The 13,360-nt window shown below is 60.0% G+C and overlaps 1 protein-coding gene across 3 annotated transcripts in view; it reads left to right on the top strand.

Annotated features, from left to right (window-relative positions):
- The window catches only part of OLFML2B (olfactomedin like 2B), a 36,973-nt gene extending 24,857 nt beyond the window's left edge, over nucleotides 1-12,116 (top strand). For 2 of the 3 annotated variants that reach the window (XM_019465771.2, XM_019465769.2), the window contains 3 exons: nucleotides 687-1,199; nucleotides 10,243-10,419; nucleotides 11,039-12,116. In XM_019465771.2, the coding sequence (XP_019321316.2) occupies nucleotides 687-1,199; nucleotides 10,243-10,419; nucleotides 11,039-11,640 (1,292 nt within the window). In that variant the 3' untranslated portion in view covers nucleotides 11,641-12,116. The remainder of the gene's footprint in view (nucleotides 1-686; nucleotides 1,200-10,242; nucleotides 10,420-11,038) is intronic. The other variant, XM_019465770.2, reaches the window with a different exon arrangement.
- The last annotated feature ends 1,244 nt before the right edge of the window (nucleotides 12,117-13,360 follow it).

Here is a 13,360-nt window from a genome sequence, read left to right as displayed (position 1 = left end):
CCTGATGTCACCTGTTACTCTCCCCTCACACCCTCTGCTTCTCACACTGGCTGCTCCTCAGCCTTCACAGGCAGGTTCTGGCCTCAGGGCCTTTGCACTGCTGCTGTTCTCCCCAGAATACTCTTCCTCTGATGGCTGCTTGGCCAACTCTTTCACCTCCTTAGGGCCTCTGCTCATCTCCCTCCTGACCACTTTATCCATTACTGGAAGTCTCCTTTCGCCTCCCTGCTCCGGGGCATGCCTCACCCCCCTCGACTTTCTCCCCCAAGCACTGTAAGTGTGCTATTGTTTAGTGTCTGCACCATTGGACAGAAGCTCCATGAAGGGGAAGGATGTTTGTTCTGCTCACCCTTGTTGGATGTGCTCCATATGCGTCTGCCAGGGGAGTGGACAGGGGTGGGGTGACTTCCTCCAGCTCAGGTGGTGGCTGTGCGTCCTCCCGGTGCCCCGGAGACCGGGTGGAGCTCAGAGGCGGTCTGTTCAGAGACCCTCCAGGAGATGCAGAGCCCTCCCATCTCTGCTGCTTCCCACCTGCCTCTTCTGCAGTCCCAGCCGGGCTGCATCTCTGAATCAGGCCGTCATGTCGAGGAAAGAAACCTTGTTGTTAATCTGCCGAATGCATACTCTTGCCCGCCTGACAGTGCTCCTCCGCCCGAATCACAGATGACCTTCTGTTTGTTTCCCAGAAGACGAGTTTTTCAGTGGTGACAACGGAGTGGATCTGCTGATTGAAGATCAGCTTCTGAGACACAACGACCTGCTGACCAGCGCCCCCCGGAGGCCGGTGGCCACCCACCAGGGCACCTCCGGCATGACCCACATGCAGACCTCGGCCCCGGCCTCGCCCTCAGATCCCAGCTCCCCCGACCCCACCCTGTCCCCCTCAGTGACGCGGTTCCCAGACCCGCTCCAGACCTCCTCCATGATTCCAGGTCCCACGACGGGGGCAGGCCTGGAACCTTCCACTCAGGTACCAGCCACCACCGTGGCCCACACAGCCACCCAGCAGCCTCCGGCCTCGGCTTCCGTGCCAGGGGCCTCTGGGGACGCATTTACCGAGGCTCCACCCACGGCCCTGGTGCCTCCCACCACAGTCCAGACAGACCCGATGGGGAGAGACGCTGCCATGGGGCAGGGCGGGGCCTCCGCCAGCCCCACCCTGAGCCCGGAGGAGGAGGATGACATCCGGAATGTCATAGGTGAGTTCCTTCTGCCTGGCCCCCGTCTCCCGCTCGCACGGTAACAGGCTGAGCCTGGGGAGAGGTTGAATGGAGAGACAGGAGCCAGATGGTCAGACTTCTTCGGAAAGGAGAGTGAGTGGAGTTGCGTCTTCGGCCAATGCCGCAGGTTGACCCTGGGTTTATGCGTTCATAGTGTGGCCGGCGAGCCCGGTGGGAAGCTCCTTTCCGGAGTAAATCGAAATCAGTGGAGCCAGGGCCCCGCCTGCATTGGTCAGTTTTGTAAACACTTGTGTGCTTTCCTGTAGTGGGGACCGGGTATTCGGCAATGACTGAGTTAAGTTTTCTGCAGGAGGTTTACCAGGCCGTGAGATAACAAGCGGTTCCTATTTGTGGGGTCGGGGGGGGGGGGGCAGGGAGTAACTAGCACAACGGGCCCCAGGGCCAAATCTCACGAGCGGCGGCCTTGGAGAGCGTGGGGACATCGCAGCACTGTGTGGCAAATGCTCTCACAGAGGAGGAACAGAGGAGTGGAAAGGGAGCACCAGCTTGGCCCGGATGCCAAGAAGGCTGGGGAAGCTTTCCTGAGGAGGGCGGCATTTGAGCTGGGTTTTGAAGGATGAACAGGAGTTTTCTAAACAGAGAAGGGAAACATTCTGACTGTTGGGCCTAAAGGAGCAGAACGTGTCCCAGAAGCATGGAGGAGTGCAGCCCTGTTCTGTGCCCCATTCTGGGGGCTCCGCGGCCACAGGAGGACTCTGGGAACCGTGGGACACGGGGTGGGGGAAAGTCGACAACAGAAGAGGTGGGAGCCACAGGTGCCTCTCCCAAAGAGAACTACACTTTAGTTAAGTCACCACGGGTAGTGAATGAAAACACTGTTGAATCATAGTTTCATCAAAATGCGTGTTGAAAAGTGCATGAGCTTTGCAGGAGACATGGTTTGCCTTCTGCCTAGGTCTTCCTTCTTCCCGTTCCCTCCTCCCAACAAGGTGCTGGTAGCTGCTGTCGGACCAGGTGGTGGACAGAGCACTTGCCGGGAGCAAACACCTGGGTTGTAGTCTGGTCCCGGCCACTGACAGCTGTGTGACCTTGGCCAAATCCCTGCCTTTCTATGGGTCTCACATGAAATCAGAAATTTGCTAAAGACTGTTGTCTGCATGAAATCCTATGGCTTTGTGTTGTTGTTTGCAGTAGGTTTATCAGGCCATGATACGGCAAGAGATTCTTCTTGGGGGAAAATCCCAGAATAACAGCAGAGTGGGAGCAGGGAAATATCCAGGAAAAATAGACCCCAGGGCAAAATCTCATGAACCTTGAGAAGAAGGCAGTTCTTGGGCCGCAGAAGTTGGGGTGGGAACAGGAGAGAACATTTTTTTTCCTTTCCTTTCCTTTCCCTTCCGTGGTGGAAGCAAGCTGACCACAGTGTAGACGGCAGCTCCTTACTGCGTGGAAAGTCCATCCTGAAGCCACGGGTCCTACCCAATTTCTGCAGAATGTCCTGGGGTCTGAGCCCGAGTTTTCCATTTCCGCACTGGCTCTGGGTGGCCTTGACCATGCTCATGGGACCACAGGCCCCGAGATCAGCACTGCACCCCGCCCCCACCATGGAGTGAGCTCCCCGGTGCCCCCGTACCCCCACTGCTTCCCCCTTGAGTGGGAGGGACAGTTCGTCCAGAAGACTTGTCCCTCCACGGGTGGCTCAGATACTGACGGTGAAGACAGGCTACAGGTGAACCTGCACACCTGTGTGCCCTCAGCGATGCTATTTATCAGCCTGAGAGCTCTTCCCTGGGTGACTTCCTAGCCAGGAGTGGGGTTCTCTGCTGTGCCTGCCTTCGCGGGTGGTTGCCCCCAGTGTAGCTGCCAACATGTGCCTTTCTGGGGCTCTTAGGACTCTGTCCACCTCCAGTAGCCTGTCTGAGATGCTGAGGCCCAGGCGGGAGAAACCTGGCGTCCTCGTGGCCATTTACCTGGTGGGAGCCGGAGGTGGGAAATCATTTTCTCTTGTTGTTCAGTATTCTGTTTAACCAGAATGACATCGGCACGTAGAGGATATAAGGGTCTGCCTAAAGACTGGCCCAGAGGGTTTTCCAGAAGAAAATCCTTGCCTCTGGAGTCCACTGCAGAGAAAACACAGGGACGTGAACATACATGTGGTGTTTTCTTCGAACACTGAGGGGTGAAAAGAGAGGGGGGCACAGAGAGAGGAAAGTTCTGTGTCTCCGGCGGCGTGGTCTTGGCTGGCTCGTTTTGGGGGATCATTTTTAATCGTTTATCGCTGTCAAGTGGCTCCCTCGAGCTGTTGTTAGTGTGGATGAGATTTCCTTTCCGGAACCTTCTCTGCAGACCCCTGCTTGTCTGTGCCCGGCTGAGTTCGACCAGGTTGCACCCACGTGTCCTAGTTGCAGGTAAATAAAAACCATTTGGCTGAAACCGACACAGGCTACTAGTATGCTGCCCGTGGAGGCCGTTTGCTGTTTAATGAGTCTGGCAATTTTGATGTTAAGCTATTTGAGATGCAGTTTTAAATGGGGCTGCTTTTAAAAGGAACGTCCTATGCCATGTTTTCCAAATCTGATTTTGTGATGTCCTAAAATGTCTACCATGATCCTCAGGAGAACTGTAAACCTTTCAGAAAAACTCCAAAAACAAGTAAATCAGAATTAACTTTTGGTTATGAAAACAAGCATTGGCTAAAGTCTACTCACTGTAGGACCGGGAGAGGAAAGATGCTGCCAGCTCTCCAGGGAAGGGTCAGCCACCAACCTGGGGCCCAGGGAGGGGTCAGCCACCAACCTGGGGCCTGGGGATGGCTGTTGAGGCTCCTGCAGAGGAAGAAAAGCCTATGCCACGTGGGCCAGGCTCTGCAGAGCCCCAGACTTCAACAGCTGCAGCTCCTGATTCAAGATTTTCCATGGGGCTGGTTTGGGGTGGGGAAGGAGAGGGGAGGAGCAGACAAGGCGACCGTCAGGATGACGACAGTACCCGTGAGAGCCCGTCTCCTCGTTGAACCCAGGAAACCCGATCTGTGAAGACCGGTCTCCCCCACAAGCCCGAGACACTAACAGTCCCCGAGGTCTGGCGGCCCTCTGGTTATGGGTGGGGTGGCCAGCCCTGCCTGCCACGTATCAGGGGGTGCCGGTCCGGGCTGCGTGAGGAAGGTGGTGCTGACGGGCCAGGAGCAGTGCTGGCCGGACCCCCCCCCCCCCCCCCCCCCACAGCGCCCGGACAAGAACTGCCCCAGTCCCACCTGCCACCTAACAGGCTCGTTCCCCAACCCCACGGGCACTCTGCTGTCAGTTGCTTTGTCCCCAGTCACCCAAGCAGCCCCCTGAAGCCACAGGGAACTTCAGTCACAAGCAGGAGCCCTGGGCCTAGAAGCAGGAGTATGCAGTGGAGGCTTCCTTGTAAGGGGCTGAGGAATCCAGTCCTCACCTCTCTGCCAGGAAAAGGCTCATTTGGTGCCTGAAAGGGCGGGAGCTGTTTTCACGTCCCAGGGGGACTAGGCGGGGACAAGTGGCTAGTGTGGCCTGAGGGAGCCGTGCACATGGGGATGTTCTTGGTCCGGCCAAGGCCGACAGCAGCTCTGACTGTGGACCCCCATCTCCAGGCGTGGCCCCCCAGCGTACGGCCCCCCGGGGTGGGGGGAGAGCAGCCCCTGCAGGCAGAGCCACCTGCCTGGGGGGTGTGAAGGAAGCCCCCCAGGCAAGGGCACATGCTGGAGGGGAACAGGGACAGGGGCCTGATGATGAAAGGGATCACAGCGTCAACTCTGAAAGTGGTAGGGAGCTGTTGAGGCGGGACCTGAGATGCCCAGCGGAAGGCAGGTGTTCAGCAGGTTGGCGGCAGGTGCAGGAGGCGTTCACAACTCAGGCGAGGTAGTGTCCCCGCTCGTGTTTGGGGCCCGTGAACATCGTTTCAGTTCTAGCGGAGGGATGCATGGGGTGCTTTGGGTCCGAGGGGCTCTCTCCTGGAAAGAGAGCTGACCTGGCCGTCCCGAAGGATGAGGAAGAACTGGCCGGGCCGAGCAGGAAGGTGGAAGGTGGGACTGCGGGAGCGGCATGGTCGGGGCGGCCAGTGACTTGTGGATCCTCGTCCTGAATGAGAGCGCGGGGGGTGGGGCGTCACGAGAGGTAGTGAATAGAAGCTTTTCCCTTTCTTCTGCGGTGACTCTGTCTGTCTCTCTCTCTCTCTCATGCTGTTTTTCTTTGCTATTTCGTGCCAGTGTAAGTGAAGAAATACTAAAAATTCAAATTACTCGCATGAGTTTTACCACATTTACATTGTGAAACGTCAGTTTTAAATGCGAATATAAGATCTTTTAACTCCCGTGTGGAAGTCACCAGAATGACGCAATTCCTACGTCACAGCCCCTTCATGCAGGCGGATTCTGTTCTTAGCAGGACGGTGCAAGGCCGCACGAGCCCGCTCGGCTCTTTTTTCCTTCTTGGTAGGTGCGCGTGATGGCAGGACGCGCCATTCCAGCCCGCTGGGCGGGGAAGGCTAACAAGACTGGCTGTCGGTCGTTGGCTAATCCCAGGAAGTAACACAAGAAATAACACGGGGCCCTTTACTCGGTTTTTCACGTTTCTGAATGCGCCACTGTCTTCTACGTTCCGCTAAGTCCTGGCTCCCGGGGAAAGCACGGCCTCTGGGGCCGCGGGTCCCCCTGGCTCCGCCGTGGGGGCAACGCGCTCACCCGAGTCTGGCTGAACCCCCGCGCACGGTGGGTCCCCCCGGAGTCCTGTGTCCATCAGGCCCAGCAAATGCCGCGTGCAAACGGGTGACGAGGAAGGCAGACACACACGTGTTGCGTGCTCCTGTACACGTGCACGCGCTCCACGGTCCTGTTAGACTTTGCTTCTAGAAACAAGGTCACAGGTAAAATTATCAAGAGCGTCAGGATGGCGACAGCAGAGCGTTAAAGCCAGGGCGGCCCCTTCCTAGCAGGGGCCCGCTGTGATGGCACAGAGATCACAGGCCACGAAGGCCTGTGCACCCCGAGAGGGCAGCCCGCGAACACAAGCAGTTAGTGTGGCGGCCAGAGGGCTGAATTCATCCCAGGATGTTCTTACAGCCTTGAGTTTGGATGCCTTCGGGTCAGCTGCTCTCCCAACCCGCCACGGCCTCTATATTGCTGCCTGTCGTCCCACACCCCCCCGCTTCACCTGTTTCTGTCCCCGCCTGGTCCCTGGAGCCACCAGAGTTTGGTGGGGATCGGCGGGGGCAGGGATAGACTGCAGGAGGACAGGCGTGCCGGGATAGGGGCTGAGTCAGCTTCCCACGGTGGCCGGTGATGGCGATGGCGGGTTAAGGGTTTAAGCAGAAACAGCTCGTGACCACGGGGCAGGGGAAGTGGAAAGGGGCAGAGAGGAGCCAGAGGGGCCAGCGGGGTAACTGGGTGACCCCGGAAAAGGCAGTGAGGTCTGAACTAAGCCACAGTGGTGGGGAGGGGAAAGGTGGGGAGAGGGAGAGGTGGGAGACAGCCACCTGCGGGTGGGGGAGGAGGAGACAGCAGGAGGGACCAGGACCCTGGTGTGGCCACTGGGTGGTATGCGGTGCCTTTCTGGGGGGCGGGAGGTGCGAGTGCAGCAAGCTGTCAATAAGCAACTGGATTCCAGCTTTTACCCTGTGAAGTCTGAGGAACCAGGAAGGCACACGGGAGGCCAATGTCTAGCGGGCAGTTGGATGTGCCTTGAAGCGGGGCCTGGGCTGAGTCCTCAGGAGGAGCCGAGTTTGCCCAGCGGCCGCAGGAAGAGCAGGGAGAGGCTCAAGAGTGTAGCTCTCAGGACAAAAGTGAAGGTCGGGTGGGGGGAGGCCAGCCCGGGAGCTGGGGAAGCAGGACCAGGGAGTGGGGGCAGGGGAGAGCACGGTGAGAGCTGGCAGGGAAGGACCTGGCCACTGGCGATCGGAGGTGTCGGGGGTGACGGGGAGGACGGCACGGTGCCCCCATGTGTCTGCGGGGACCCTGCCCCGTGAGCGCCACAGCTGAGAGCCCGCGATGGCAGGGGGGCCTCTCTGCAGATTCAGGATGGCCAGGGACGGGCAGGTGCATGTGCTCAGGGGAGGAGCCCCTTGTTTTCAGCCCCTGGGACCCCGCGCAGGAGAGCCACTGAACTGTCTGCTTAAAGGGGCTGATACCTAGAGAGGGTTTCGTACACGTTTGCCGTCACTGAGCGTGGGGGACACTTGTAACATGAGTCACAGATAGCCCGTCTCCTCTGTGGCTCCTTTGAACTTCCTCCCGCCTTTCTCTCCCTGTCCTTGAAGAGAGTTGTTAACACGAAGCGTCTTCCCTCCGAGGCTGACAGTTTGTTGCCAAGGGCAGGAGCGTCCGAACGGCCCCAGTTCTCAGGCCGTGGTGATGGGTCTGGGCCTCATGGTTTTACTGACCTTGAACATGTTTTCAAGTGCTCTGAAACCGCGCATGTGTGCCCACTGTTTCTGCCCTCCTGCCGGCCCGTGTCCCTCTATCTGAGGTCCTGGGTGCCTGCCAGCTGGGACTCCGTCTAACTACAGAGGTAGGGACGCCTGACTCCAGAAGCCGACTCCATCCGCCTCAGTGTCTATGTCTCCTGTGACAAATTACCACGAACTTAGTGGCTTAAACAATGGAAATTTGTTCTCTGACCATTCTAGAGGTGAGAAGTCTGGAATGTGTCTCAAGGGGCTAAAATCAAGATGTCGGAGGGCTGATTCCTTCCCGAGGCTCCAAGGGAGAATCCATATCGTGCCTTTCCTGGCTTGGCGGCTGCGTCCCTCATGCTTCCTCCTGTCAAATCTCCTGCCTCCCTGTTATAAGGGAATTGCTGAGCCATTGGGGACTCCCTCGGATAATCCGGGATATCCCCATCTCAAGATCTTTGACTTAATCATATCTGCACAGTCCCTTTTGCCATGTTAGGTCACATTCACAGGTTCCGGGGGTTAGGACCTGGGTGTCTTTGGGGCCATGACTCAGCCTACCGTGCCGTCATCGGAGTGGATTCTCCGAGCACCTTTGTGAAGTAGGTAGGACGTATATTACGCTCGCTTTACTGCAGAAGAAATTAAGGCTGTATGACATTTTGGAGGTAACACAGACTCTGGGGTCAGTAGCAGGGCCAAGACCAAGGCCAGGCCTCTGGCTCCAAACCTGGGACAGATTCTAAAGCCTCCCCCACCCCCACCCCCGCCTCGGGAGCCGCAGCAGAGCCTCGGGGCTCAGACGGGACCTGTAGGGATTTAGCGGGCTGCCCAGGGCACCCTAGTGTTTCAAAAAACTCAGAGGAGTCCTGGCTCCCGGGAGCTCATCGGCAGTTCCTGAGTCTGGTCAGAGAGGGGACACGAGAAGTGCTCCTCCCTGGGGGTGCACACGAGGGCTCACCTCCGCGCAGAGGAAGCACGGCTTCCCCACCTATCAGCCGGCACCCCCGGTCGGCGCCAGGGAACGAGATATTTTCCATCAGACGCCGCTGCCTGGGCTCAGCTCTAGCCTTCTGGTGTATTGTTTTGAACAGATGAGCTCAGATGTGGGGGGATGAGGCTTTGGCTGGTCGGCTGTTGTTTGTCTAATGGAGACCGAATCCCTCCCCGCTCTGTCAGATCGGGACCTAATGAACCCCACACAGAGCTACCCGAAGCCTGCCAGTTGCACCCCACCGCGGGCCCCGCCTGGGAAACAATGTTCATCCCACCTCCGGCCGCCTGCTGCCCCGGGCCCGGGGCCAAGGGCACTGTGCCTGCCTGTCCTGCCAGCTCGAGCTCCTTCCTCAGACCACTAATGGGGAAGCAGGGTGGATGGAACGGATCGGAGCAGTTTGGAAATGAGGGTGGCCTGGAATCGAGAGCACCCTGAATCTGAACCGTAGGCCTTTGTTTTTTGTCCCAGGTGAACGTCAGGGACCAGTTACTCTTACCACTCTCGCCCATGCGCACACCAGTCTTGATGGCAGGTGGGGGTGTTCGGCCGGGAGGAGCAGGACGGGGGGCGGTGTGAGGGCCGGATTCACCTTCCCACCTCCTCCCCAACCCACCAGTGCGGGGACAGAAAGAACACACGTTCTCAGTGGTTGCACATCATTTCAGTGTCTGGGAGGGCTGTGCTCACTACATAACAACACTATGTATTAAGCACGGCAGGCTTTCCACTTGGTTTAGAACTCAACGTGGCTCCCGTGGCCTTTCAGGGCCCCTCCTGGGCACAAGAGGTCACTCCAGAGAGCCCATTAGGGGTATGTTACCGAGCTCCTGTCCCACGAAGGCAGACTTGGCTTAGAAGGGGCGCCTACAGCCAAGCAGCTCCTGACGTGGAGCTGGGTCCCCTGTTCCCCCAGCTCCCCAGAAGGGGACCCTGGCATCTTGCCCACCATAGCGACAGGGGCATGGGCTTGAGGACAGCTCTCCAGGACCCAGGGGGTGGGCCTCAGGGGCACCGACAGCCACTGCTCAACCGGGACTGACCTGGCCCCAGACAGCCTGGCCAGACACCTCTGGGCAGCTCAGGGGCAGGTGGAGCCCCGCGTCCCTGTCACAGGCAGTAGGCAAGTTGCTCAGCTCTGGTCGGGCTTCCCCGGCTGCCATGTATCCACCCAGATGCTGTATCCTGAGGACCGTGGGGGAGGAGGAAGCCCCCTGCCTGCCTCCCGCGGTGCTTGCGTTCCAGGTGGGGGAGACCTGGAGGGCGGAGGGGGAGGCACCAGGGTCGCTCGGCAGAGAAATGACGTCCCGGAGAGGCTCGTTCATAGCACGGTGGGAACAGACGGAATCCAGTAGAAGCAGGATGGTCTTTCCCAGGAGGCTGTGGTGTCAGAAGAGAACTCTGGAGCTTAGATCCTTGAGGGAGGAGTCTGTAGGGCTGACAAGCCCGCACGGGGACACTAACGCAGTGGGGATGGTGGCAGCAGGTGGCTCGGAGTGAGTAGAGCGCAGGACCGGCGGGAGGAGAAGCGGACGATGTTGAGGCGTCTCGGCTCTGGGCACCTCGAAGGCCGCTGAAGCCGCACGGGGTCAGACCCGGGAGGGGGGCGCTCGCTTCAGGTCCCCCTTCACCCCTGCCCCTCGTCCCTGTCTCCGCCGTCAGGAAGGTGCAAGGACACCCTGTCCACCATCACGGGGCCGATCACCCAGAACACGTACGGGCGGAACGAAGGGGCCTGGATGAAGGACCCCCTGGCCAAGGATGAGCGGATTTACGTCACCAACTATTACTATGGCAACACGCTGGTGGAGTTCCGCAACTTGGAGAACTTCAAACAGGGTACAGGCGGCGGGCCCCGTGGGTGCCTCTGCCCCCCCCGCCCCCCCCCCACCCCTACTTCCATCGCAGGCCCTCGTGGGTGCCCTCCCCCCTCCTGCTTTCATCGCGGCCAGATCTCCGGAAGCAGGGGGCGGATGAGAAGGGCCTTCCGCCTTCCGGTGGCGAGAGGTCCTTCCTGGTCGCGGGAGGGCCCGCTTCTGCCCGCCCCGCATTCCCTGCGCACAGCTCCTGGGTCGTGGACTGGAGGGGGCCGGTGGTGACAGCACCTCCCCCCTCCCAGGGCGCGGGGTGGGGTGGGGTGCGGGCCGGGCTCTCGTGGGTTAGCGCCCTGGGACTGGAACCCGCCAGGCGAGGGGAGTGGGCCGCCTTCTCTCCGGGTGGTGGGCGGGCGTGCGGAGGCTCGCCGTGTGCTGGACGAAACCCGTAAGTGGCAGAGCGGAGACGTGGAGACGCGGGTCCGGACCGCTAGCCGCTGGCGGGTCCCATCACACTGCCCTTCCCCCTATTCCTCCCCCCCCGCCCCCCAGAAAGTGGCAGAGCGGAGACGCAGCCCCAGGGCCCGGACCCCTGGCCGCTGGCGGGTCCCATCACACTGCCCCCCCCCCCCCGCCCCCCCCAGGTCGCTGGAGCAACTCCTACAAGCTGCCCTACAGCTGGATCGGCACGGGTCACGTGGTATACGGCGGCGCCTTCTACTACAACCGCGCCTTCACCCGCAACATCATCAAGTACGACCTGAAGCAGCGCTTCGTGGCCGCCTGGGCCATGCTCCACGACGTGGCCTACGAGGAGGCCACGCCCTGGCGGTGGCAGGGCCACTCGGACGTGGACTTCGCCGTGGACGAGAACGGCCTGTGGCTCATCTACCCGGCCCTGGACGAGGAGGGCTTCAGCCAGGAGGTGATCGTGCTGAGCAAGCTCAACGCCGCGGACCTGAGCACGCAGAAGGAGACCACGTGGCGCACGGGGCTGCGGCGGCACTTGTACGGCAACTGCTTCGTCATCTGCGGGGTGCTGTACGCCGTGGACAGCCACAACCAGCGCAACGCCAACATCTCCTACGCCTTCGACACCCACACCAACACGCAGATCGTGCCCCGGCTGCTGTTTGAGAACGAGTATTCGTACACCACCCAGATAGACTACAACCCCAAGGACCGCCTGCTCTACGCCTGGGACAATGGGCACCAGGTCACCTACCACGTCATCTTCGCCTACTGACGCCCGTCCCCACGTGCGGAAGTGCAGAGGGGCCCCCGGCGCCTTGTGTGCGTGCGTGCGCGTGTGTGTGGGTGGGTGTGTGTGGTTTAAAAAATATATAATATTTTGTATAATATTGCAGTTGTAAAATGACAGTTTGGGTCTATTTTTTTTAAGTGGATTGTAGATCAATCCATACACGTATGTGCTGGTCTCATCCTCCACGGTTTATATTTTTGTGCAAATGAACTTCTCCTTCTGACCAGGAACCACCTTCCTTCAAACCCTCAGCCCCTCCAGCTCCCGGATCTCGGCCGTTGGAAAGGTTTCTCCATCCGGGTCTTGCAGGCCGAAGGCCCCAGGAGCAGGGGTGAAGGAGGCGAGAAAGAAGCGTTAAGGGGCGGGAAAATTTTTATTATTGGAGAAGTTTTAAAAACCCAGAAAAATGCTTTTTTTTTTTTTTTTTTTTTTTTAAATAAAGAGGAAATGTAAAACCACCCCCCAAACGCGTTTTTGTTCCTCGTGGCTGTGTCCGGCAGGGTTGATCCTGTCCCTCGGAGCTATACCCGCCCTGAGCCACCTCCCCTGCTGAGGGGGGTCTGGACGGAGCCGGATCAGTCTGCTCAGTCGGCCTCCCCCTCCTCATCCTCCTGGTGACTGTTCCCATTCCGCGGGGCTCCCCTGCCCACCTTCCCCTGAGGGGGGGACTCGGCCCCGCTCTGAAAGCAGCCCCCCACCCCCTGCCGGGAAGCGTGTACAGGAAGGGAAGGCCCGGCCCCTCTCCAGACGCCGCTGAGCCCACCGGCCTGCGCTCGCCTCCTCATGACACAAAACAGACGGAGAAGCCTCGACAGGTGACTCCTGAGTTTGTGGGAAGAGGGCCGACCCTAAGGATGAGGTTGGAAGTCAGGCACATCATGTCACCACGCTGTCCCACCTCCCCTGCCCCCCACCGTTGGGGGAGCAGTTGCCCGGAGAGTCCTTCTGTACAGACCTCAGGTGCCCCCTACACAGGAGCACACACACACGCACACACACACACGGCCCGCATGGCCATCCCTGGGCTACGGCCAGCCTCCCTGTGTGGCCAGGGGGTTCCACCCCCACCCCGCCCTCCGCTTGCACCCAGTGACTTCTCTGTCCCGGGGCTTCGTGGGTAAAGTTTCCTCAGCAAATGCAGGTGCCCGTCAGGTTTGGCGGCCGCAGGAGGGTTAGAGGGAGAGAGGTGGCGTGTCCAGGGTTCAAACAGATGGCGGCTGGTGCCCGTGTCCAGAGCGCCGCTCGGCGGGAGGGGGGCACAGGTGTTCTGGTCGGGCCCTGGCTTGGAAACCATAGCAGAGACTCGAGCCCCAGGCAGGGCTGCTCTGAGGGACCGGGGTGACGCATGAAAACGTCCGCTTCTCCGTCCGTCCCTGCAAAGTGACGTGCTGACGGTTGCCAGCCTGCTGGACCGGAGCCCGCCCCACCACCCACTCCTGGCGACCTCGCCGCTGGGCGGCCGGCCGAGTCCGGCCTGTGACCTATGCCTCGCCCTTGGCCTCGGCTCTTTGCTGCTGTCCTCACGATGCCAGGGCTCCCCAGGCTGCTTCCTGTCCAAGCCTCGGCCCTAACCTCAAAGCTGGCCTGCCCTGCGGTGTCCGGAAAGGCCTCAGACCCCAGGGTTCCGGGACGGGGTGGCCTTCGGGGCCGGGCGACAGGACCGGCAACCGGGGGCAGTCAGGAGGGGTGGAGGCTCGGTCAG

Source organism: Panthera pardus, unplaced genomic scaffold, assembly GCF_024362965.1.
Source record: "Panthera pardus isolate Hobbes unplaced genomic scaffold, ASM2436296v1 HiC_scaffold_21, whole genome shotgun sequence".
Classification (NCBI taxonomy): domain Eukaryota; kingdom Metazoa; phylum Chordata; class Mammalia; order Carnivora; family Felidae; genus Panthera; species Panthera pardus.
This window is presented reverse-complemented; position numbering and strand designations above follow the sequence as displayed.